Source organism: Oryzias latipes, chromosome 9 (genome assembly GCF_002234675.1).
Source record: "Oryzias latipes chromosome 9, ASM223467v1".
Taxonomy (NCBI): domain Eukaryota; kingdom Metazoa; phylum Chordata; class Actinopteri; order Beloniformes; family Adrianichthyidae; genus Oryzias; species Oryzias latipes.
The window spans coordinates 8,510,652-8,534,485 of NC_019867.2; the positions used below are offsets into that span (position 1 = coordinate 8,510,652).

Genomic DNA, 23,834 nt, shown 5'->3' on the forward strand with positions numbered 1-23,834 from the left:
GAGAGAGAGTGAGAGAGAGAAAGGAGAGCGAGCACTCCAGGTTGGCGCAGGCACCGGTCCGGGAGAGGAAAGCGCGTAGCGAGGTGGCAGCATGGCTTCATCTCATGGGAGAACCGACATGCGCTTCGCGGACTGGATGGCAAGCTTACCGCCAAACATGCACCGGATTCCGCTGACCAACCTGGCTATCCCCGGTAAGCGTTTCACTGCGTTATCACGCACAGGATGCGCACCACTCATCTCAGGAGCGCGCCTCGAACTGCCTTCTTTAGGAAAAGAAATGTTCATATTTTGGTGTCCAAAGTTCTGTGCAAACTTTGAAGTTTTAGTTATATGCTATAAACTTGAGTTTTGTTTAAACAGAGCCCGACTTTGACTGAGAAGAACAAAGGGTAAAACCTGTTGCGCAACAGGAAAAGTGCCATCAATTGGCTTTTTTCCTCTCGCGCTTTTCTCTTCCATGCGTGACTGGTCCCTTGAACCTGGTGGGAATGACAGCGCACATCAAAACAGCCCCTAAGCTGCTTTGTGCCTTCGTCGTGGGGTGTTGGCTAGAGGAGACGGCGCAGAATGCGTCCAGCCTGCGCTCTCGGATGATAATGGGAAACGAGCTGTTGGACCTTCAGCCAATAAGTGAAGGTCTCTAAAACTCCATTCACATTGGAAATGCTGAAGGAAAGCTCAGCACCGATCTGGCTGATGGTGGAATGGCTTATTAGCAGCCAGTTAAATCCAAATCTGCTGCCAAGCGATAATAACACCTTTCATATATACGACAAATCTTTTCCCTCTTTTTCCTCTATTTCTAATCCTCCTTGGATTTTTTAAAATTATTTTATTTCTCCCTGTCTCACTTCCTCTCTGCCCTTCTTGTTGAACTACAAATCCATGCTGTGTTGTGGCTGGCATGTGCAATCATCGCATTTCAGATGCAGATGACTGGGCGCTCCGTGTCCAGTGAGGCGTGGCATCATTATACCAGCACTGACCACGGCGGTCAACGATGCCAAAAGACACACGTGTGACTCTTCATGCATTATATCCAAATGAGGACGCAGACAGCTTGAAATGTGGCTGGATCACATGGATTGCGCTGCGTTTGTCCATCTCCATGCCAAGTGAGGGTTGGAGAGGATTTTTTTTTCTGTTGCATGCAAATATTCTTGCCGGTTTCAGCTCAGCAGCAACTCTCCATGAGGAGATCAGAAAACGGATCGCGGGATTTCATGATTGTTATTGTTTGTTTGCACACATTTAGCTCCTGTTTGCGAAGATAAATCTTCAAAAAATCTCCAGGATTTGATCAGACCTTATTTTAGCAGCAACCACGTGTTCTTGTTGGTGTGTGTGTCTGCTTTCTTTCTGTTTGAAGCATTCCTCAAATGCCAGAATGCAGCGTTGGGCTTTTGTTCAAGCAAGAATAAAACTAGGACAGAAGAATCAAAGGGAAAAACCTTTTTTACTTTCAGTTCCTGCACACCTTCAATCTTCACTTGATGTCATTTTCAGGATGTGGAAATTGTGCAAATCATAATCTACAAATTGTGTGAATCATGAATAAAAAATGCAACAGAAAATAGCAAAAATTATTCAGGTTGAGTTATCTTTGTATGCTGCACAAACTGGACCATCATTCTGTCTCCACATTTACACCAGTCTAATCTGCAAATCTTGCTCTTGGACGCTTCAGAAAGTGGAAAAACATTAGCATCAAATGTTTGACAAACTCAGCTTTTGCTATTTGGTCTAAACCTAAAACAAATTACAATTTTCCACCCCTGATCCGTCATGTTTTTGTTGATTAAATACTTGGTCAATTGTTTTTTTCGCTGTTACTTTGATTGATGGTGCAGTCTGTGTACACAATCAGCAGTAATCAATTTTCAAATGGTACACAGAAGATTAAGAGGTTAACAGACAAAAGGATAATCAACCCAGTTCATCACTGAGACCTGGAGAGTAGGGCAGTGGCAGTATTGGTAAAGTACCTGCTAATCTCAAACCTCATTCATTATACTTGACAATGAAGGTAGCTTCAACTATGTCAGCTATTTGAAAAACTCGGTCAATGTTTGGCCGAAATGTAAGAAAATCCAGACATGTTAGTGAAATATAAGTGTTATTTGTCAAACTTTGGTTCATTGGGCAACCTTGGGGCAGAAGTTGTGCTGTCGAGCTTTAATTGGAAGAAGCATGTTTGGTTATCGCCTCATACCCACCCATGTGTTGAAGTGTCCTTTGGCAAGACACTGAACCCCACATTGCTCCTGGTGGTAGGTTTATGCCAGTGTTAGGCAGTGGAGCTGCCACCAGTGTGTGCATGTGTGTGCACAGATGAATGGGACTGTAACTGTAAAGCGCTTTGGACCTTCAAGAAAGGTAGAAAAGTGCTATATAAGTATACGCCATTTATCACGTCTTTTTTTTATATTCTGGATTGACAGATATGTTCAGACCAACCTATTCATTTTAACTTTAATGGAGGAGTAAGGAGCTTTAAAAAAATTTTTTTTTTAAAGTCTTGACGTTATAACTGGCATTAGCTGAGAACATACACCCACTCTGATGAAAATTGTGCTTTTGGTGTTTTTAATGAAATTGTACTTGAGAATTTCTTAATCGTTGTGAATCAGGAGCATACAAAGTCATTTGAAAAGGCTTGTAAGTTTACGCGGAAGCGATAAACCACAAGCTCCCTGCTCCACTCCATTCTCATGCATCCACAAATAGATCCTTGTACGTCTTTGTTTTCCTCATCCGACTGGGTAGCTCCAATATTGCTCACCATCTCTGTTGCACCTGTAATGATAGGTTGAAGGTTTGATGTGCTGTAAGGCAGTGGAGGGCATGTAAAGAGATAGATGATGGGAAGGGGGCAGTACCAACAGTCCCATCCAATTTTTTATTTTATTTTAATGAACTACTGCGGCTTTGTAGAAACTACGTCTGACAGGTTTTTTGAGTTGGGCTAAAAATTGTATAATTATTAAAAGACCACTGAATGCTTTTGCAATAGATCAAAAGATGATCGTAGTTGAACTTTAAAGCAGGTAAATAAAGATGTCTGTACTATAAACAACTGCAGGCTTCATTACTTACTTATTGTTTTAATTATCATCATGCTCTACTTCTTTATGTGGCACCTATTGTTTTCTTCTGACAGAGTTTATTTTCTTGGTTAATTCATGATTGTAACTGACTGCATGGGAAAAGCTTTATTTTAAAAATAATTAGAACATCAAAGGCATCTATTTGTTTGGATTCTACCACTATGGGACATTTTCCCCCAAAATTATAAAGAGAGAATAATTTTTGCCTACAAAGTTTAGTATCTGTATGGAATTTGTTGCCAACTTACATTGATGTATTAAATTTAGCATGTTTAAACATTTGCTCTATTTAACTTTTGAAGAGGTCCTTTTTGGGAGATTTTCTCTTTAGATTAATCTGCAGAGGGCGGTCTGAAATCACACAACTAGTCAATTCTGTACTGTTCATAGTTTTTTTAGAATTAATTTCCTGCTATGAACCAGTCTGTTACAGTTTGCATTCATTTTGGTTGATCCTTTTCTCCTAAAATCACTGATTCAGAAGGTCCTGGTTATATTTTTTGCTCACTTTTCCTGAAAACATTTCTTCACAAACTCTTCTTGTGCATCCTTGAGGTGAACATGCTGAGATGGGAAATTTTGAGATGAAAATGAAAAAGTTTTTTTTTTCTCTTTTACCATTTGGGAAAATTTTGTTGACGCCAGTTTTTGATAACAAATCCTTTCTACCCCAACCCTGCGGAGCAACGACATGTTTAAGATCCTTTAAGGTATTTTACCTTTTTGGCGCTAGACTAACACAAATGCAGTAACTCACCCGGATTATCTTTTAGTTTAAGGTCTTTCTTGTCTAGTTTTTATACTTCTCTATTGAGCGCTTAACCTTTTTCACACAATTGCTGCATTTTCATTGAAAACAGTATACAATATGTGTAGTTTGTTGATTTCAGGTTTGATTTATTATGTTGTGAGTGATAATAGGATCAAATAATGTAAAACTATCGCTTTATTGCATGATAGCACATATATACCAACTAAAGCCTTGTTCAATAACCAGCAATAAACAATTTGTTTTGGATACGATATTTAATAATGCTGGCACACACAATAAAAAATGTTTACTTAGAGCTCATCACATCTTTTCCCCTAACAGTAAATCAGTATCAGTAGGATATGTGCATCAAATTAATTTTCTGGCTTCAAGGGATTATTTAAATATTTAATTTCAAGATAATTCACATAAAATAGTGGGGGTTTTAAAACAGCTAAGACTTTTAGTGCCCACCTGATTTAATTTTAAGTGGACACAAGGGAGATAGTCCTAACCTCCGGTGGTCCCATCTGTAACACTTTAGTGCTTACGCGTAAAAATGAATAGCATACCTTTGATCAAGGGGAAAGGGGCAAAGGCAATTGAATTAAGTTAAGACTGATCTGCAGACAATGAAAATAAATCATTTTAGTGAGGAACTGTCTTTAGCCTCAGTGGTTCTTCCTGGGTGGGAGAAATTGTGGGTCCAGGACCTTTAGCTCTAAATCAGCCCCACATAGATCAGTCTGCCATGGAGTGAAGAAGATGAATTACACCAAATGATAAAACAAATTCTGGTTTTGCAATAGAACATTTAAAGCTCAGAAAATAGTAAAAGGAAATACTAAAAAGTGGGTTAAGTATGGAAGCGATTATGTAGCATAAATAAAAAGCAAAGTCAAAACCAGAAATGCTTTTTCATTTTCAAAATTAAAAAGCATTTTTTGACTCAAAAATATAATGAAAAAGCAAACCACCAAAATGCTTTTTCATTTCCTTCCTCAACACAGCTTATTCTGTCACTTAATTAAAATTAAAATGAAAATGGTATTTGACATTTCATTTTCAAGACGTTCTCTGGTAAATGTGTAGCATAATTCATTTAGAAATGTCTAATTTGACATTCAAAATGGATTAAGAGAAATGCTTTTTAATTTTCAAAATGAAGCTGCATTTTTTGACTCAAAATTAAAAAGAAAAAGCAATACTTCAAAATGCTTTATCATTTTATACTTCAACAAAGCTTTTTCTGTCACTTAATTAAAATGATTTTTCAAAAAATGCTTTTTAATTTTGAAAATGAAAAAGCATTTTTGGTTTTGACTTTGCTTTTTATTTATGCTACATAATCGCTTCCATAGTTACTACCTCTGCCGGTTCCAAGCCCGGTTTGAGAAGGTTGCGTCAGGAAGGGCATCCGGCGTAAAACATTGCCAAATTTACCATGCGACTCGTTCGCTGTGGCGACCCCTGATGGGAGAAGCCGAAAGTGGAAGAATCGCTTCCATAGTTAAGATGGAGAAAAAAGAAACTTATTCTAATTGAGAGTTCCCAATATTTTTAGAATTTGAATAATATGGTGTTTTTACAAGTTTCTGGGTATTCTTGTTGTTGTGTACCATTTGAAAACCAGTTTCTGCATCTGGAAGCAAAGAAAACCCATTATAGAGAAGCTAATAATGAAAACCAATTTGTCGAACTTGAATCTAGTACCGGGTAATTAAAAATTTATGCCTCAACAGTTGACAGTGAGAAGATTATTACTAAAAGGAAAAAAAAGAAAAAAGAAAAAAGATGAGCTAAATTCGAGGAAGACTGTCTTCTGACTTCAGAACATTAAGGTTGCAACTGTAAAAATAAAAATCTCTGCAAATTAAACTTTCATAGTAACAAAAAATCTTAACAATGTACGGGAGCTATTTTTTGGGAAGTTTTTATTCATATTCACACTGATACTTATCTTTTCTCCATTTTCTGCTCCCCTCTTTGACATGGCATCCTAAAATAGCCATCTAAAAGGCTCCACAGTGAGCACAAATGTTTTTTAAGGAAAGGGGCATAAACCAGCTGCGGTCCTTTCTGAAAGCTCTGCTCTCATCCAGAGAGAATGACTCAGTTAACCTGGCTCAGTTCTCAGAAGGTAACAGTCATTACCCAACACCATCATCATCAGCATTTCCATCATCATCCATAAGCGTCTCAGTCTGGTTCCAGTTGTGTGAGCCTGTTTTTCTGATTCCTTTTTGAACCACTGTCAGCAGACGCTGTGTTTTTCCTGTCCACCTCACATGCCGCGTTCTTTCAAGCTTCAAGCAGCCTCTGTGATCAATGCTTTAAGAACTCCTCTTCTTTTTGTTCTTCATCCTTTGCGTCTATTAAAAAGGACATTCCACATATTTGCACATCAATAAAAGTGGGAGTCAAGTACTAAGTATCTTGAAAGCATGCGGTTTGCTAAACCCTCTATGGCTTAACTTTTTGTTTTCAGCAACAACAACAAAAAACAAGGAAAAAAAATCCTCATCATTTTTAGAACCTGCTGATCTCTTTTAGGGTCACAAGGTTGCTGCTGGCGCCAACCTAGTTAGTGTTGTGCGAGGGCGGGGTAGCCCCTGAACAGGTCACCAGTCTGTTGCAGGGCCACACACTCACTCACATGCACTTCTAAAGGGCAATCAAGAGGCACTTATTAACCTGTGAAGCATGTTTTTGGAGTTCCCAGAGACAACCCACGCATGCACAAGGTGTACATGCAAATTCTGCTTGAAAGGTACCAGCCGAGGTTTCAAACCATGGCCTTCTTGATGAAAGGCGAAGGCACTAACCACTGCTCCACCATGCAGCCCAGTTATTGTCTTTGTGCAACAAAATAAAATAAGGCTGCAAGTTTCTGAACACCATGGCGTTGTCCAAATTCCTTCAGTACTCACTACTTGGTGTTCTATAGGGTGTTTGTCATTTTGATGGGGAATCCAAATCTACAATTCATAAATCCAGTGCCCTGGAAATTTCCCAAAGGTCTAGGGTGCATAAATGCTTACTCGATAGGCAAATGTGGACCACAATGCATTATATTTCAATCATTTGTCATGTGAAAAAAAAAGTTTTTTATAAATAATCCAAGTTTTCCGCAGAAGAACAAAGTGGATTCAGCAATGTTTATTTATTAGGTTTTTACATCATAATAAGCATTTAAAAAACTAAAGAAAAGTAGTGAGGATGTGTCTGAATTGGGTTAAAATCCAGGGCACTGGATAGCCTATCACTATAGTCTTTTAGGGGTTAGAGTAAACCTAGACACAAAAATACCCTAAAATAAGTTTATTTTCAACCAAAATGGCTTATCTCATCCGCAGAGAATGAATTAGCTGAAGTTTGTGTTCGAAGTTTGTGTTTTTGTGTGGCTGTGGTTACATTTGTATACTTTTTATTTAATAAGTGCACTTTAGTATTCTGAATACATGGAGTTGTTGCTTGGCATCACGTTACTATCTGTGACTGTGTGTCTTTGCATCTGGTACCTAAAATCCCTCTTTCTTTCTACCCCTAAACATGTATGGTATCAGGTCACACAAAAAGGACTGAATTTGCTTTAGCAGATCCGGTATTTGTGAATGTTTTGCTTCAGATTTGTGCCAACTTTGTTTCTTTCCAAAGAAAATTTGGAGATCATTAGAAAAACAAAAACATCAAAGATTAAAACCAAAATGGCAAACACAGAATCATTACTAATAGATTATCTTATTATTGATTCATGCTAAAATTGTCCTGTTTTTCCATCAAAAATAGCTATCAAACCAGTTATCATGACAATTGTTACCTGTTTAGATTGAAAATTTAATTTTTTTTAAAAATTTTAAATTGCAAAATAATCATTTTCTGCACCATTATACAAATACGTTATTTAAAAATCAAACACTGTGATTTTCCGAGATTCTTTTTTTACATTCTGTGTCTCACAGTTGATGTATGATGTACAGACCGATCTCATGTTTTTTTTTATAACAGTAACAAGTTGCAGAATTGGTGACTCACAAATACATTATTTGTTGGCCAACTGCAAATACATTGAGTGTAAGAGTTGTGTTTTCCCTTGCCAATAACCCTACTTTACACATGTATGCACATTAACAGATATTTTTAGCCGATTTTTAAAATGCAAACATTATTAAAAGTCAAATGTATTCTACCTTTTGCCAGCTATTTGTGCCGCCCATGATCAAATCATTCTAATTGTTTTTTTTCCCCTGTGGGTCACACCATGCCATAAGGTGGTAATTTTGGACAGCATCCACAAAATGCAATAAAGAAATGTTTGCAATGAAGACAATTCTGAAATTAATCAGGAAAAATGTTTTGACAAAAATAATGCTGTTCTCTGTTCAATAGGAGTAATCTCAAGAAAATGGCACAAATGTGAGATACCTTTTATTTAAGACTGGAAACTAATTAAGTTACCTACTTTGAATGCTCAAATTAAAAATGACTTTCTCCCTCAGGCCTCTTTAAGCTGTCCACAGAAAAACCTGGGCAACTATAATTGGATGTTAGTGTGAGCAACTGTTGGTTCTCTCTTTAAGTGAATCGGCCACAAAGCAAACATTGTGCTAATGCGCTATAGTGAGGTCATCAATTAGAGAAAGAAAAGCCTGGATAACAAGTTGGTTATTCCGTGCCATTTAAGAAAAGTGTCTTCTCTAAGAAGGAAATAATTCATTGTGTGACTTTTATGCATTTACATAATTGTGCACAGGAAAAATCAATGTTCTATTGATTTAAAGGACAACTGCCAAATGACTCATTTAAATTTGAATGCACATGAAGTTACTTTCTGTAATGTTCTGCACCTGCATTTGTAGATGTTTCCAACTGTTCTTCTTGTTTTGGCAGACTGAACAGCATCTTAAACAAATTACCACAGTTAATGTTCATCATTTTCATATCGTAATGTTGCATTTTCTCTCAGATTTCTACAGCACTTCTGCAAATTTTAACACAATGAAAACTCTTCTGTATGGGTACTAACTTATTTTATTTATTAATAATTATTATTAATAATTAATTATTTTCCTATATTGCATTAACCATAGGGGGTTGTTGCAAAAACCATCAATTTTTTATCTTTATCTACATTATCTTAAGTGGCATCTTGCAGTTTGTTGGATTTTAATAAATCAAAATTTCCATGTCAGATGAAAAGATTTTCTTTGCCTTTTTGTTGTTGAACACATCCAAAGTTTTTTTATTACACTTTAAAGGTTTTTTGTAGAAAACCTCTCAGCAGTTGCAGCTGTTGCTGCATGTTCAGGTCATTGTGCACTGCACTGTGACCCCGCTGGTGTGGCTCAGCCAGTGGTGATGCAGTTTGCACCCTCGCCTCTGGATTCAGCTGTCCACACTGCTTAAGGTCATTGTGAAATGTGGGAAGACCTGGCACTGGTGTAGTGATGGTTGAAGGTCAGTTCAGGCTGTGTGCCAATGTGCTGGAAGAATGATGGAGGGTTTTGTGGATAGAAAATGACTGAGAAAGTTGGCAGTCAAAACAGCAGAGCAGTTAGTGTCATTTGCACATTCACTTTTACTTGGTGCTGCTCAAATGTGGGGTGTTTAGCCCTTTTGCATCACAACAATGAAAGGTCCATGCTTTAAATCCCAGCTGGGACCCAGTAGGGAATCTAGCCAACCCCCTTTATTTTGAAAAATGATCAAATACCTCTTTTCCACATATGTCAGTTTAATCATGTTTATGAAAATTGATGTTCTTAAGCTGTGCAGAGCAATAAGACTTAATGCCAGGACTTGGCACACAAGCGCACAGTGTTGCTTCTACAACAACCCATCTTCCATCCATCCATCTTCCAAACCCACTTTGTCCCTTTTGGGGTCACAGGGTTGCTGGAGCCTATCCCAGCCACTGTTGGGCAAAGGCAGGGTACACTCTGGATGATTCGCCAGTCCATTGCAAGGAAACACAAAGACATACAAGCACACACACATTCACACTTTGGGACAATTTAGAGTCATCAGTTGACCTATGATGCACATATTTGGACTGTGGGAGGAAACCGACTTCCCTAGAAAAACCCACGCATCCATCAGGAGAACTCCACACAGAAAAGACCTAGTTGAAACTCGAACCAGGGCCTTCTCAGCGTGAGGCAATAGTGCTAACCACTAAACCACTATGCAGTCCCTGGGACAACTCAGATGTACAAAATTATGTACCTGACGTGACCACTATTGTAAATAATGACTTTTTAAAAATTAAACCCACCTCCTAAAATAGAAAAAGTAAATCTTCATAAAACTTGGAGCTCTAGAACCCATTTACCAAACTGGCAGATTTTTTTCTTGTCTCATTAAGCAGCTGTCAGAGCAGAAATAATGATATTTACAGCTGCTTTTAAAAGGAAGACCCCCATATACTGTGAAATTAGTGAAGTAGTGAAATAATACTGAAAGTTAAGTGTATTTTTGGATAAGGTTGGGTCAACAACTCCATTGGTAAATTTACTTAACCACACTGCAGTACTTGTGGCAAATCTAGGTGTAAATATGTGGGTACCAATGTCTTCTTCTACCATGACATCACATTGTTTACAACATCATTTAGCATTTTCATCCCTTATTTTTTGGGTGACATTTTATAAAAACAAGGTTCGTATATCAAATGTGTACCTGTCCAAAGCCCGGCCGTTGAGTCAAGAACAGTCCATGGCCAATTCTGATCCGGACTGCTGCCTGTCTCAAAAAATATTTAACATATTACATTCAACAAAGTCTGTGAAATTCAAAATGTACTTGTGCAATAAAGCTATAATATAATTCACCAGAAGATGACAGCAGTGCTGTGACTATATGCGCTAAAGCCCTAGTTAGCAGAGCTGCAAAATTAGAGAAAAAGGTTGGATTTTATAATGACATGTCCACACAAAGAATGAAGTCTTATTTTCAAAATGGTACATTTTGATTTGAGTTTATTGGCACACACAAAATTCAGAGCTTGCATGAGTTGCTCCTAAAACATCAACAAATACTCAACATGAGTCACATAGACAGCAGAGATTGTCCTGTCTAAATATTACACAGGTGCTTCATTAAGAGTTTATTATTTATTTCATTTTAAATCTAGAAATTCCGAATTTTGAACAATGAATAAAGTAGCAGTTGGTAATATTTTGCTGTTTGTATGATTTGATCTCAAAACCAAATCCAGCATTTTTTTCCCATAATATTTATTAATCAAAATGATAAACCATGCCTATAACTGCAATTAGTTTTTTTTTTGTTTAAACGTTTTTTGAAAAATTATTTTTAAAAGCGTAAGCACCTATAATTTAGAGAAATGGCATTTTTTTTAAGCAAGGCGATTTCATTCTTTAACAGTCTGCAGTGCTTTTATTTTTATCCATTATCTGTTGTGCATGTAAGTGTTGCAGTTCCTCAAAAGATAATTGTCAGAATTACAGCATTTCCTATTGATTCCTATTAAATAGTCTAATTTTACACGAACAATAAACCTGTTCACATAAATTATGTTTTCAAAAATAATCACAGCTTTGGGAGAAAAGTATATTAAATCTCATTGACACTGTTACTGAAATTGCACCTCCGAGTTGTTTTATTTTCCCCAAAGAGAGAGTAACCCACTAAAACACAAGAGTTTTACCAAAGATTTCTTCATGAATGTTTTTTGTGCTCAGTTACTGAGCTTTTCTTGGTTGACCCCTCTCCTAGCCCCTCTCTGTAGATCTTTTAGAACCAGCATTCACATTCAGTTTTGTCTCCTCCTCAGGTTCCCATGATTCCTTCAGTTTCTACATCGATGAGGCATCTCCGGTGGGCCCCGAGCAGCCAGAGACGGTCCAAAACTTTGTATCGGTTTTTGGTACGGTGGCCAAGAAACTAATGAGGAAATGGCTGGCCACGCAGACCATGAACTTCATCAGCCAAATGGAGGCTGGGATCCGCTTCTTTGACCTTCGCATCTCCACCAAGCCACGCGACCCTGACAACGAGCTGTTCTTCGCCCACGGGCTCTTCAGTGCCACGGTCAGCACAGAGGACTGTTTGGAAGGCTTTTGATGACAATTATGTTCCACTTGTAGATGATAAGTTATGTTTGCAAAGTTCTGTGTTTGTGGCACATTTTTTTTCCTGCATTTTACTGAATCATGTTTTTAATACATTTTCTTCTAGCATCAAGACTTTTTTGTGTGCAAATTTTATGTCTTTTTATTTATTTTCAGGTCAGAGAAGGTTTGGAGCAGATCAGCAGTTTCCTGTCAGCTCATGCCAGAGAGGTGGTTTTTCTGGACTTTAACCACTTTTATGGTGTCCAGAACCTGCACCATGAAAAACTGGTGGCCATGCTGAGGGAGGTGTTTGGGGACAAACTCTGCCCTGTTGTTTTTGCTCAAGAGGTACAATACACTTAACAGGGAAGAAAGATAATAAGACATCAAGTAACCTGTTTTGAGGACAAACATTTGATTGAGCTGTTTTCAGTCTGGCTTTTTTGTGTTTTTAGTGCATGTGCTCAAAAGGCTCATACATAAACATGGCTCTCCTATCCTTGAATTGAATTAGATCCATTTTAATTACCAAAAAAGCAGAATGGTCCTGTAATGGGCTCATGATTTGTCTAATTTTTACCACAAAAACATGGAAAAGCTAAGTTATGTCCCTATAACAGCCTCACAATTTAGGGCTAATGCATAAACCATTGACAGGAGATCATAAAAGAAAAAAATCAGAGAGAAACCTGTTGAAAGGAAAGACTAGATGATCATCTCCAAGCAGCTTGGTTTTCCTTTGACTTCATATGTGTGCATGTATAAAAAGGTTAAGATCCAAAGGGACTGTAAAAAAACCTCCCTGGACTTGAAAAATTAAGAACAAACTGAAGAAACGGATAACATGTACTCTCCTTTCCAAAAAGTGCAGAACAATCTCCATGAATATTGAAGGTGAGCTCTAAAATCAAAGTCATCAGTGTCAAATCACACCAGCTATTGTCGTTAAAGCAAGTGGACTTCATTGAGACAGCCAAGGAGGACACCAATGTAGATATTAAATCATAGAAAAGCCAGGCTGACTTTTTTCACAATGCAAATTGACAAGCATTAAAGTTTCTGGGACAGACAGAGATGGAATTTTTGGAAAGGCATGTTGCCTCTATATGTTGACTGATGCAAAAAACAAACAACCAAGAGGCCACTGATCTTACAGTAAAACACAGAACAGGCTGAGCTATGTTCTAAAGCTGCTTTGCTACAGGTGACACAAGGTTAAAGTTAAAGTCCCATTTGTTGTCACACACCCACTTGTGTGATATTTGTTATCCACATTTGACTCATCCCCTGGGGGAGCGGTGAGTTGGAGACACAGTCATGCTCAGGAACTATTTAATGGTTTAACCCTTCAATTCAAACCCTTAATGCTGAGTGTCAAGCAGGGAGGCATCGGGTCTTTGGTGTGACTCAATTGTGGATTTGAATTTACAACCTTCCAGTTTCAGGGCAGACACTCTTCCACAAGGCCAATGAGTTGGTTAAGTCAGAGTTGGTCCTTATTTGCTTCTTAGCTTTATTTCTGTTGAAGTTTAGGATGACCGGATCAGTAAATTGTTCTTCTGCTTCATGTGAAATAATTCCCTCTTTGTGAACCTTGCTAGACTTTTGTCTGTTGGGGCTTCCACTATTTGTGCTCCTGTGACCTCCTGGTCTCCAACAGCAAGGACTCCTATGTCCCCCCAGCCTCATCCCTGTGTTGTTAATCAGGGGATAGATGTCCCCCACTCACTGTGTGTTACAAGTCTCGGGGCCGTGTACCACTTTGCTGTCTGCTGGGGGTCCTAGCAGAACTATCAGACTCGTTAACTTCTCTTCTACATTCAGTAACACAATTCCGTTCACCTCAGAGCATCAAAACAGGATACGTGAGGACCCAAAGAGACAAAAAGTGAAGGGTCCACTTGAGTGATTATCAACTCATTGTTTGTCCCTATTGTGACCCAACGAGACACACCATGGTAACAAGCCCGCGCACAGCTCCAACTGCAGATTGATTACCCTCTGCTTTCTCAACTGCAGGCCTTTTGAGACTTTGGGGGCGGGGACTAATTTAGTTTCCTGATGAAAACTAAATTAGTTCATTTTAATGCAGCCTGTTTTCTATCTTTCATGTAAATTTGTTGATGATTAACACTTTGAAACAAACCCCCCACCATCACCACCCGTGTTGAGAGACCCAATGCACCAGTGTTGTTTTTGCTGAACACGTACAGCTGCAATCTCTCATACCATGCAGATGCTGCCAGTTTTTGAACAACAGACACAGTCTCAGGGCTCACTCAGCGCAGCTGCAAGAGTCACCAGTGTTGTGCAAACCTTGTTATCAAAAGAGGATATTTTCTTTTCTTGTAATCTTGCTCTCCCACACATTATCGACCCAATTTTGGGTGTTGAAAGTAGTGTTTTAGCATGTTTTGTGGAAATTGTCTGATGAAAAAGGACATGTTTTTGAAAAAAAAAAAAGGTCAAAATTGCATTTTAGAGTATTTCTTTATTGAAATTGTTGTGAATCAGGAGCAGACGAAAAATTCCTTTAAAAAGTTTTTTATTTGTGACCTAGAAAATGTGCTGGCGGGTCACAAGATCCCTGCTCCAGACTCTCAACAACGGGGAGGGGAAAGAGGGGTTGCTTTGTGCCAATGGTCCTGCCCAGAGTTCAGAGGCAAATTTCTCATAATCTCCTGTCGCTTTGCAGAAACTATTTCCTAGAAAACAACCCTTTTATTTTTGATTTTTGGCAAAATCATAAATAAAAGACCACTGGGAACACTTTTACTTTAGATCAAAAGATTTTCGGAGTGGGGCTTTGGAAGAAAAAAACGAAGCTGCTTCTAATTCCCATTTTTTCATGTAGTGGTTAAAATATATTTTGTTTGATTTTACATCTTTATTTTACTTTTAATGACTTGTTTAAAGATGTGTTAAATGTCTTGTCCTGTGAATAAAAGCAAAGATGACAACTTTAAAAATGGATAGAAGGAGGGAAGGAAAAAAATAATATATCGATAATGTCTCTGCAGGGAAAGCCGTTGCTCCTGCTTGTCTAAATACAGTCTTAGTGTCATTTCCCATGCGCGTGTTAATAAAGTGGATAACGTTTTATAATAATGCAGATGTATCCAAAAGCTGTTTCTGTCAGAGAATGTGCTGCTAATCAAATAGCTCCAGCTGTGTTTACGTTTTTCAGCCAGGTTGGTTATTCAAAGGAGGTCTTGGTCCCAGAAAAGGCTTATGATATATGTCAAGGACAAATAGTTCTGTGCCTGAAGAGCAGGTTCTACTTCTTTTTCCATCCTCTGTTGATAAAGAATTAACACAAAAGCAAGAGCCTTACCTATTAATAGAAAAAAACAAGTGGTCATAACCTTTTCAGACATGAATATGCTAAAGAAATATAATGTCCGACTTCTTCCAGAACCATGTATGCTCCATTCTCTTTGTTTAATAAAGAAGAGGAGCAAGACAATTAGTTTCTGACATGTACAGAAAACGAGAAACAGCTGGATTTAACTCACCTGTCTGAAAAAGAGAGCTCTTTCACATTGTGCTTCATGATCTCATTAAGGTAACACGGAGAAGGACAGAGGAGATTCAGGATCACATTTCTTGAAAAATTCGAATCCTTTGTGGCAGCAGGTTTGTAAGGTCCCAGAGCATCTCCTGCCGACCCGAAACGAAAGAAGTGGACATCATGACAGAAATGAGTGGGATTGAACTGTAGTGAGAAGAGCCGCCTTCATAATTATGTTACAGAGTAAAGGTGGATCTCTGGGGCCCTGCTTTGATTTCAGGAGGGGGAAGTGCTGTTAGTAGAATGGAGTGGCTTTTTAAACTAGTTGATGAGCTGGTGGAAAGACCTGGGGCCTCATTTATAAAGCTTTGCGTAGGATTTGCGTCAGAAGTAGCGTACGGATGAAACATGGGACGTGCGTACGCAAAGAAATATTCGGATTTATAAAACCGTGCGCACGCACATCCTACGCATCTTTCCCTTAATAAATCACAACCGATTCTAAATGCAGCGCAGCTTTTTGCGGCTTCATGACACGCCCATAGTTGCCCATAAATAGTCCGTGAAACGCCCACAAATGAATATTCATTGATTGCGGAACCATGGCAAACACAGAGAGGAAATCAAAAAAACGTAACTTAAAAAACGTAAAGTAAAAGTTATCGTTGGCGAGGTGGAAAAAAGGAGAAAAGTGTTGTTTGTGGACAGTGTGGACATTACTAATGCCAAAAAGGCACGTGAGCGGCAAACGGTGGCGGACGCCGTAAATGCTGTAGCCTCACAACCATTCGAGGTTGTGAGGCTACAGCGCTCCATCGGGGGGGGGGGCACCGGAGCGCCAGATGCACCGGGTGACACGCGTGGTTCCTCCGAGTGCTCCTCTGTAACGCCGGGCCCAAAAGCCCGCAGAGGTCCAACAGGACGGCTGGAGGAAGTCAGAACCGGCTCATAAGCCACTCGTCCTCATTTGCCAGCACGTCTTCTTGCTGTCTAAAGATGCGTTCACTCCGAATTCTTCCATTTGCCACATCTTCTAAGAGCGTAAGATCAGCCATTGTGCGTCATTACGCATTGTGATGGGGCATTTTATTTCCCTCCATTTAATTACATCTGACAAGCTACAGATGTCGGTAATAATCCACGTGGAAAAGGGAAATTGATCAGCGCAAATGTAATTTCTTGTTGCTTTCTGAATGGTTGAGACATACGCCATACATTGTTTTATCAAAAATAAAACAAACTAAAGGCATATGCATGAATACCATAATTCCATAGCTTATGAAGAAATGTTTTAATATGAAAACAACTTTCCCCAGTGGATAATTAGTACGTCCGTCCGTCCGTCCGCACGCCCGCACCTATATCTGCTCCGCCAGACGGACACACAGACGAGAATATCAGTTTTGTACATTATTTCGTTCTGTTAACTATATTATTTATGAGGATGAATTGCACAACATGCCAATATTGCAGAACATATTTCACTTTTCTTTTTCCAAATAAGTGTTCATTTGAATTTCTGTTGTAATTTTCGTTTGATTTTTTTGTTTGTTTCACTGCTGATCGATCAAACGGGTGTTCGTGTAGCTGTTAATTGTAAGACTTGCTTTGTGAAGTCTTCATGTTATTTCTGAGAGGCAATATCGTCATTTTCACTTTCACGTGTTTCTTCCATCTGCCGACGGTGTCGCCGTTTCTCATTTCACCCGTTTTTGTGCGTACGCCTGGGTCAGAGCTTGCGTGGAGGACCGCACATTTTCCCGTCAAGTTTGCTTTTTATAAATCTCAACTATTGCGTAGAGAGTGGCGTACGCCTTCTTTTGTGCGTACGCAACGTTTATAAATGAGGCCCCTGGACTTTAGATCACATTAGATCCGTTCTCTGGTCTTGTATCTGCAGTACTTTAAGCTCTCACCGAAGGAAAGATTAAGCACTGTTTTTGCTCCATTAAAACATTTCCAGTTTACTTGACTCTTGTTTGGGTTACATGGAGATTCTGCCACATTTTAAAAGATCATTAATGGTTTGATGAGAAACACAGAAATATTTGCTGCTGCTGGCTGTTTTAATGATTTTTTTAATCTACATCTTCACCTGGGCACACCCACTGACACATCTGTTGCATCTTCAGTTGCACTGAAATTAATGACAGATTTAATACCAACTATACAGAAAATTTGCCACACAATAATCCAAATACCTTGGATTTATACTTCAGAAAGGGGATTTAGTTTAGTCAGTCTTGGTTAAAAGAAAACATATTGTGTACATTTTATTTATCATTTTTTCATATTTAAAAATTCAACTAATTTATAAAGGATCTGTTGCAGTCAAATCCAGATAAAAACATGAAGGTTGTGAAATTTAACCTCTGGTTCAAATCCAGTGAAGTCAACAATTTTGTAGCAACAGGAGAAAAAACTGATAGCATAGTCCTCTGTAGATTTATATGAGTGAAGTCTGTATCATGGCTATGATATAGATGTTTGGAGTGGAAATGTCAATTCTTCCTAAAACATATAGACACTGAACATTTCTTTTTCACTATTAGGTGACTTTGCAGTATTTGTGGGAGAAAGAGTACCAGGTGCTTGTCTTCTACCACCACCCCATGGCGCTGGAGGTGCCCTTCCTCTGGCCGGGCCAGATGATGCCTGCTCCGTGGGCCAACACCACTGACCCAGAGAAGCTAGTTCAGTTTCTGCAGGCATCCGTCACCGACCGCAGGTTTGTCAGCACATTTGTCTGGCTGTCATAGATTTATCGCCTTTACAGCTTAGGAAATAAATCACAAGCTTCAACCGAAACAGACGTCACCGCTATGACTTACATGGTGACTGATTTGAAAGACGTTACTAACACTTTGTTTTCCGATTGTGATCATTTATCCAAATGCAAGAAGTGAGGGTTATGGAGTATAAACTGTGTTTCCTGAGGATTGTGTAAAAGTCCTCAATCTGCCATAACTGAGGCAAGATGAGAAATACGTAGCTCCTGTGTATAAAAACAAATGTAAATTCAACAATACCTTTGTACAAATACTTGCAAGAAAATGCTAACATTTCAGACTAACAAGGACAAAGAGAATAAAGCGTCTGAAGTCTAAAGAGTCGTCTTTGACGTTTTTAATGCTTTGAGGTTGAAAACTGAAGTCTTCAATTTTTCATAGAAATGTGGGTTCTTTTGTAATAAATGGAACAAACAAAAAAATGTGGATATGAATAATGGATTAGCTGTTTTTTTGTATCATACTTTACTTTTTGTAGAAAAGACAATCCAAACAAGAGCTTACACACTGGATGGATACAAATCTCTGTAATAACTTCAAATCTCTTATAACTGGCAGGAAGAAGCAAGTCTTTGCCAGATAATATGTAATTGAGGATTCTGAAGATAAGCCACATGTTTTAAACTAGAATTTGTCTCAGTTATTCCAGTATTATTTTTGGAGGAACACAAAAATATTGCCACATAACTTTAATTTTTATAAAGCTGTTAGATTTTAATCAATTATCTTTTGTTTGAATTTAATAAAGAGTTAAGTGCTGTTAGTTGTTCCCATCTGCCTGCAACTGCTAAACAAAACCTCAAAAAACTGAATGTCATTTCAAAATCTAACTTCATCAGGAGTCAAAATACACACTATTTTCAAGCTGGGGGGCCCTATTTTGCTCACATTTGGATCAAAACTCCCATCTGTCTAAATTTGTAATATATATTGTATGCTATATTGTAACATAGCATTTGGAAGTTTTCATTAAATCTGCACAATGCTATTAAACCTAGCAGAAAACAGCGAAAATACCACAAATAATACTACAAACTACTCATAAGTTCAGTAATTAACTAGCCATTAAAAAAATCTATAAATGGGGCTTATTTTTGCTTATCCTGTTCACTACATGAACCAGCAGAAAACAAAATAATGACAATAAAAAAAGTTAAAATGTTCAAATTAGAAATCATTCATGCAAATCTTTTTTTAACATTAAATATGTTAACTGGTTATATTTACATTCAAGGCTATTCTAAGAAATAAACTATAATGTTTGAACTTATCCCTGTCCTTAGTTTATTTTCTAAAACTAAATAATGTTTCTTGTTTTACAATGATTTTTAGATAAGCACATTTACTAACTTAATACTAATTATTTATTTCTAGAAAAAGACTGGAACACTTTTAAATATTTAAATAATATTTAAATATTAAATTCTTTGTAGGCCAACACTATTTCTGACACTTTGAACCAAACAATGTCTTTAAGTGAAAGACCCACTCTGATTAAAAGTGTGTTTTTTGGTGTTCTCGTAGCATTTTTCTCATAATGAGGGACATGTATGTTTTTGAGTATTTCTTTATTCAAATCGTGATGGATCAGGAGCAGAACAAAAAACAGCTGTTTGAAAAAGCTCGTATTTGTGATGCAGCAACTGAAAGGGGCGGGACAAAGTCTCCCTGCTCTGCTCCAATCGGAAAGCATTCAGTTGCAGACATAAAGATAGATTAACATCTTCATTATCCTCGTCTGAGCTGGTATCTGGCTCAAAACTGTACAGCTGGATGGCTCCAATATTGCTCGCCATTTTTGTTGCTCCGCTAATGTTAGGTTGGGGTTGTGAAGGGCTTTAAGCTAGCGGGAGGGACAAAGGGATGATCGGATATCAGTGGATGGTTTCTTCCACGCCAGCAGTCTGCCCCACAACTCAGAGGTGTATTTTTAATGAACTACTGCCGCTCTGCAAAAGAAGAACTGCTAAAAACTTTATAATCATATTTAAAAAAACCTTTGTGGATGCTTTTACAGTTTATAAAAATATAGCTGGAGTGGGACTATAAAAAGAGAAATCTGTAAGAAATAAACATTTTTTTTAACCTTTTTGTGTTTTATTACATCCTTTGATTTTGTACAACAGCCATAGATTTAGCCACCTTGTGTTAAAAAGTGTATATGTAATCCTCAGCAATATTACAATATACCTAAAGATGGCTTTTAAAGTTCTAAAATTCCTAATTAAACATTTGAAAGTTTTTTTATTGAGTTTAATTCATTGTAGTTTTTTAACCATTCTCATAAATGTGTTAACAAAACAGACTGGTGTGAAAACCTCTCCAAAAGTAATCAGAATGTTTCTATAAAACAAAAAATAAGATGTCTCAGAGGCATAAGTTCTTAGTCTCCCTCTTTTATGATCCGTGTCATGACTTTATTATTTTTCTGTATTTTAGTGCATTTTGTTATTTACCAGTATTTGCAGCACAGGTTGTTAAACTCTTGCAGTTTTTTGTTGGTTTCTTTGTCAGTCTTCTCACACAGTTAACGAGGAGTTGTTAGGAATTTCAATACAACTTGGATTAGCTTCTTTATGTAGAAACGGTTATTCATCCAGTTGAATTTATGTTGCAATAATTTTTCACAATAAAAAAAAAAGCTTTCAGTGCATTTCATAACAGAACAAAACATTGCTTAATAAAATAAAACTGTTTCCCGCAGGAGAAAGGGGAGTTTCTTTGTCTCTCAGGTGGTGCTGACGCCAAAAGCCAGCACTGTGATGAAAGGCGTGGCAAGTGGATTGAGGGAGACGATAACTGAAAGGTTTGTATAAAAGAAGCAAAAAAAAAAAGAAAAAAAGAAAAGTGAGCTCTTTGTTATGTTCATGTTTAATATATAACCAGGACTGGAGGTCATGTGGTTTGACACAGAACATTACTCATTGTGTACACTGACACCCTGGGACCAGAATTGTTGCGGACCCCCTGGATGCAGAGGCCTCTGAGGTTACGTGATTTACTCCAAACAGCCAAGTGTAAAAATTCATGGGTGTGTGAGTGAACACAGACACACACATACAAGCCACCATGCCATTTAATAACTTGAGCATGTTGTTTTGCAGAATTGCCCTAAAGCGGTTGTCTCTGACCCAATTTGAGTGTCTTTTAACAACTGCATAAAAAAAGATAAAGCAGAGGCCATGCTGCCTTCACTTGTCCTTCCCCTATCTTCACGCCTCCATGTTTCCTAATTTACTCTCAGCTTTATCTGAATTTGACTTATTTTTAATGGCAACAATTTGTTGCAGCAAAACCTCCACTTTTTTGGTATGAATTATTCATTTGATAATTACATTTCCAGCCATTCTCACAAGAAATATTAGATACTTTGATGTTTGCACCCTTCAAAGATTCATGCTTTAATTTTGCCAAACGGGCTGGCGGAATAGGTCTGGGCCTAACTCGACAGTAGATGAGCACAACGCAAAGAAGCTGGGAAAAGCACGGTAACAGCCTCCCTCTGGTGTTCGCCTTTCATGATCCTGTCCAGCGAGCATTCAAGGTGTCCTTCTCACAGCTGGGATCTCGCTGTGACAAGGACGCATGCTGCGTCACACAGACATTTTCTTACAGCTTCTCCCTCTCTGCACATTCCTGTCCTCCATAAGACATCTTGTCCTTTTTTTGACACTCTCCTGCTCTACCCCCAAACATGAAACTGTCTGCATGTGTCTGTGCACCCCTGCAGGGCTTTACCGGGAATGATGCAGTGGATCCGATCGCAAAGACCCGGAGAGAGCGGCATTAACATCATTACAGCTGATTTTGTGGAGCTTGGCGAATTCATCAGCGCCGTCATCACCCTCAATTATCATCACCTTGATGACGATGATGATGATGCTACCTGAAAACCCCTATAGGGGGGCGTAAGGAGGTCACCACCACTACCGGCGGTGGTTGGGCCTGTGCTGTCACCCTTTTCACTTTGGCATTTATTTCAGGAGGGGAGCGGCATCGCTCCCCTCACTTTATTTAGGGCTACAGTGAACTGAGAGAGGGGTGTTGAGATGGTTCAAGCTGAAACTGGTAGAGAAGATAGTGGCGTTTTGTTGGAGCTCTATGAGAATGAGATTTTGTTTATTTCCTTTTGTTTGGTTACTCTTTTTTCAACTTTGATATTTCCTTTACTCTGTGCTGTAAAAAGTCCTGCTTTTTCCAACGATCACATGCACTACTTTCCGTCTCTGACAAACATATTCTCATCTGAGCATTGAAATCGCTCCACTAACCTAATCGGTCTAGACATCGTAGAAAAAGTGACTGTTTACAAAAAGGTTATTATAAATTATTCCGTGTAAGTCAAAACTGTTGGCTTGTATAAGTAGATAGATGATGTCGGTCTTGTTTTACAAAAAATGTCCAAGTAAAGTTTTTTATCTTTTGTTTTTTTTTAATGAAACTTTATGCATCCCTGGTCAACTCTAGGTGTTTTTTGAAAAACAACTTTAACAGCTTGAATGGAGTGTGTTTTTAATGTGCTAATCTATAAAAAGGAAACAAAAACACGGGAAGAAATAAACTGTTTCCTCCCCCAACATTGTTCCCTCAGGCGGTCTTCTCGCAGTAATTGTATCCAATGATTCCATTCTAAACATCTATTGTGCAGTCTTGCGATGAAAATGTGAAGTTATTTGGTAAAATCAATGACTAGTTCAAAATCTAGAAGGAGAGCTCAGCAAAAAACAATCGTACCTGTAGATTTATGTGATCCTTCTGCAAATAAAAGTTACTTTCAGATTTGTAGTATAATTTTAGGATAATGCTCAGTCGATTAAAGCATCGGTTAGTGTGACACTTGTAGGTGCAGAGTCATGATCACCAAGTAAAAAATACAGTCTTTTGGATACATGAGTGTCTCTGTCGTCTGTCTTTCCTTCGCTGGTTGCTCCCCCCCCCCGTGTGTTCATCTATGCTCGCTGCTATAGTGCAGTTTTATGAGTCATCATGAGATGTGTCACCATGCTTGTGTCTTGCATACCACAAGCATGGTATGAAAGTGCTTTACAGACCCTTTGCAACAACATTCCAGGTTTGCATGAATTAGAGATCATGGAGTTCTAATGACCTTTTCTTTTTAAATGTTCAGCTAAGATTAAGCTGGAGTTTGCAGTTTGCTTTAGAATGTACCTTTTGTTTTCTAAAAGTCCCACTCCGATCATCTCTTTATCTATTATAAAAGCGTTCCCAGTGCTCTTTTAATTATGATTATGCCGCTTTTTGCCAAAATGGAAACACCTGCATAATTTTTTGGGACATAGTTTCTGCAGAGCGGCAGTAGTTCATTAGAAATTCGCCACTGAGTTGTGTGCGGGACTGTTGGCCCTGTGTAAGCCTGCCATCACTTCCCATCACCCATCTGTTTACACTCTCTCCCTTTAGCGTACTGCCCCTCAAAAGCCCAACCTAACATTACTGGTGCGACAAAAATGGCGAGCAATATTGGAGCTGACTTCTTGGTTCTTTTGTTATCAGACAGGGGTTATGTTTGACACATACCTGACATGTTTTGATGGGCGTCTTCATCAGAGTCATCATCAAATGATTGCATGTGACGTA

General features: G+C 38.4%; 1 protein-coding gene across 1 annotated transcript; it reads left to right on the forward strand.

Moving 5' to 3' along the window:
• Nucleotides 1–22,804, forward strand: plcxd3 (phosphatidylinositol specific phospholipase C X domain containing 3). Its single transcript, XM_023958335.1, has 6 exons — nucleotides 1–194; nucleotides 11,657–11,913; nucleotides 12,111–12,284; nucleotides 18,000–18,175; nucleotides 20,941–21,042; nucleotides 21,967–22,804. The coding sequence occupies exons 1-6, from the start codon at nucleotides 92–94 to the stop codon at nucleotides 22,124–22,126; spliced, it is 972 nt and encodes a 323-aa protein (XP_023814103.1). The 5' UTR covers nucleotides 1–91; the 3' UTR covers nucleotides 22,127–22,804.
• The last annotated feature ends 1,030 nt before the right edge of the window (nucleotides 22,805–23,834 follow it).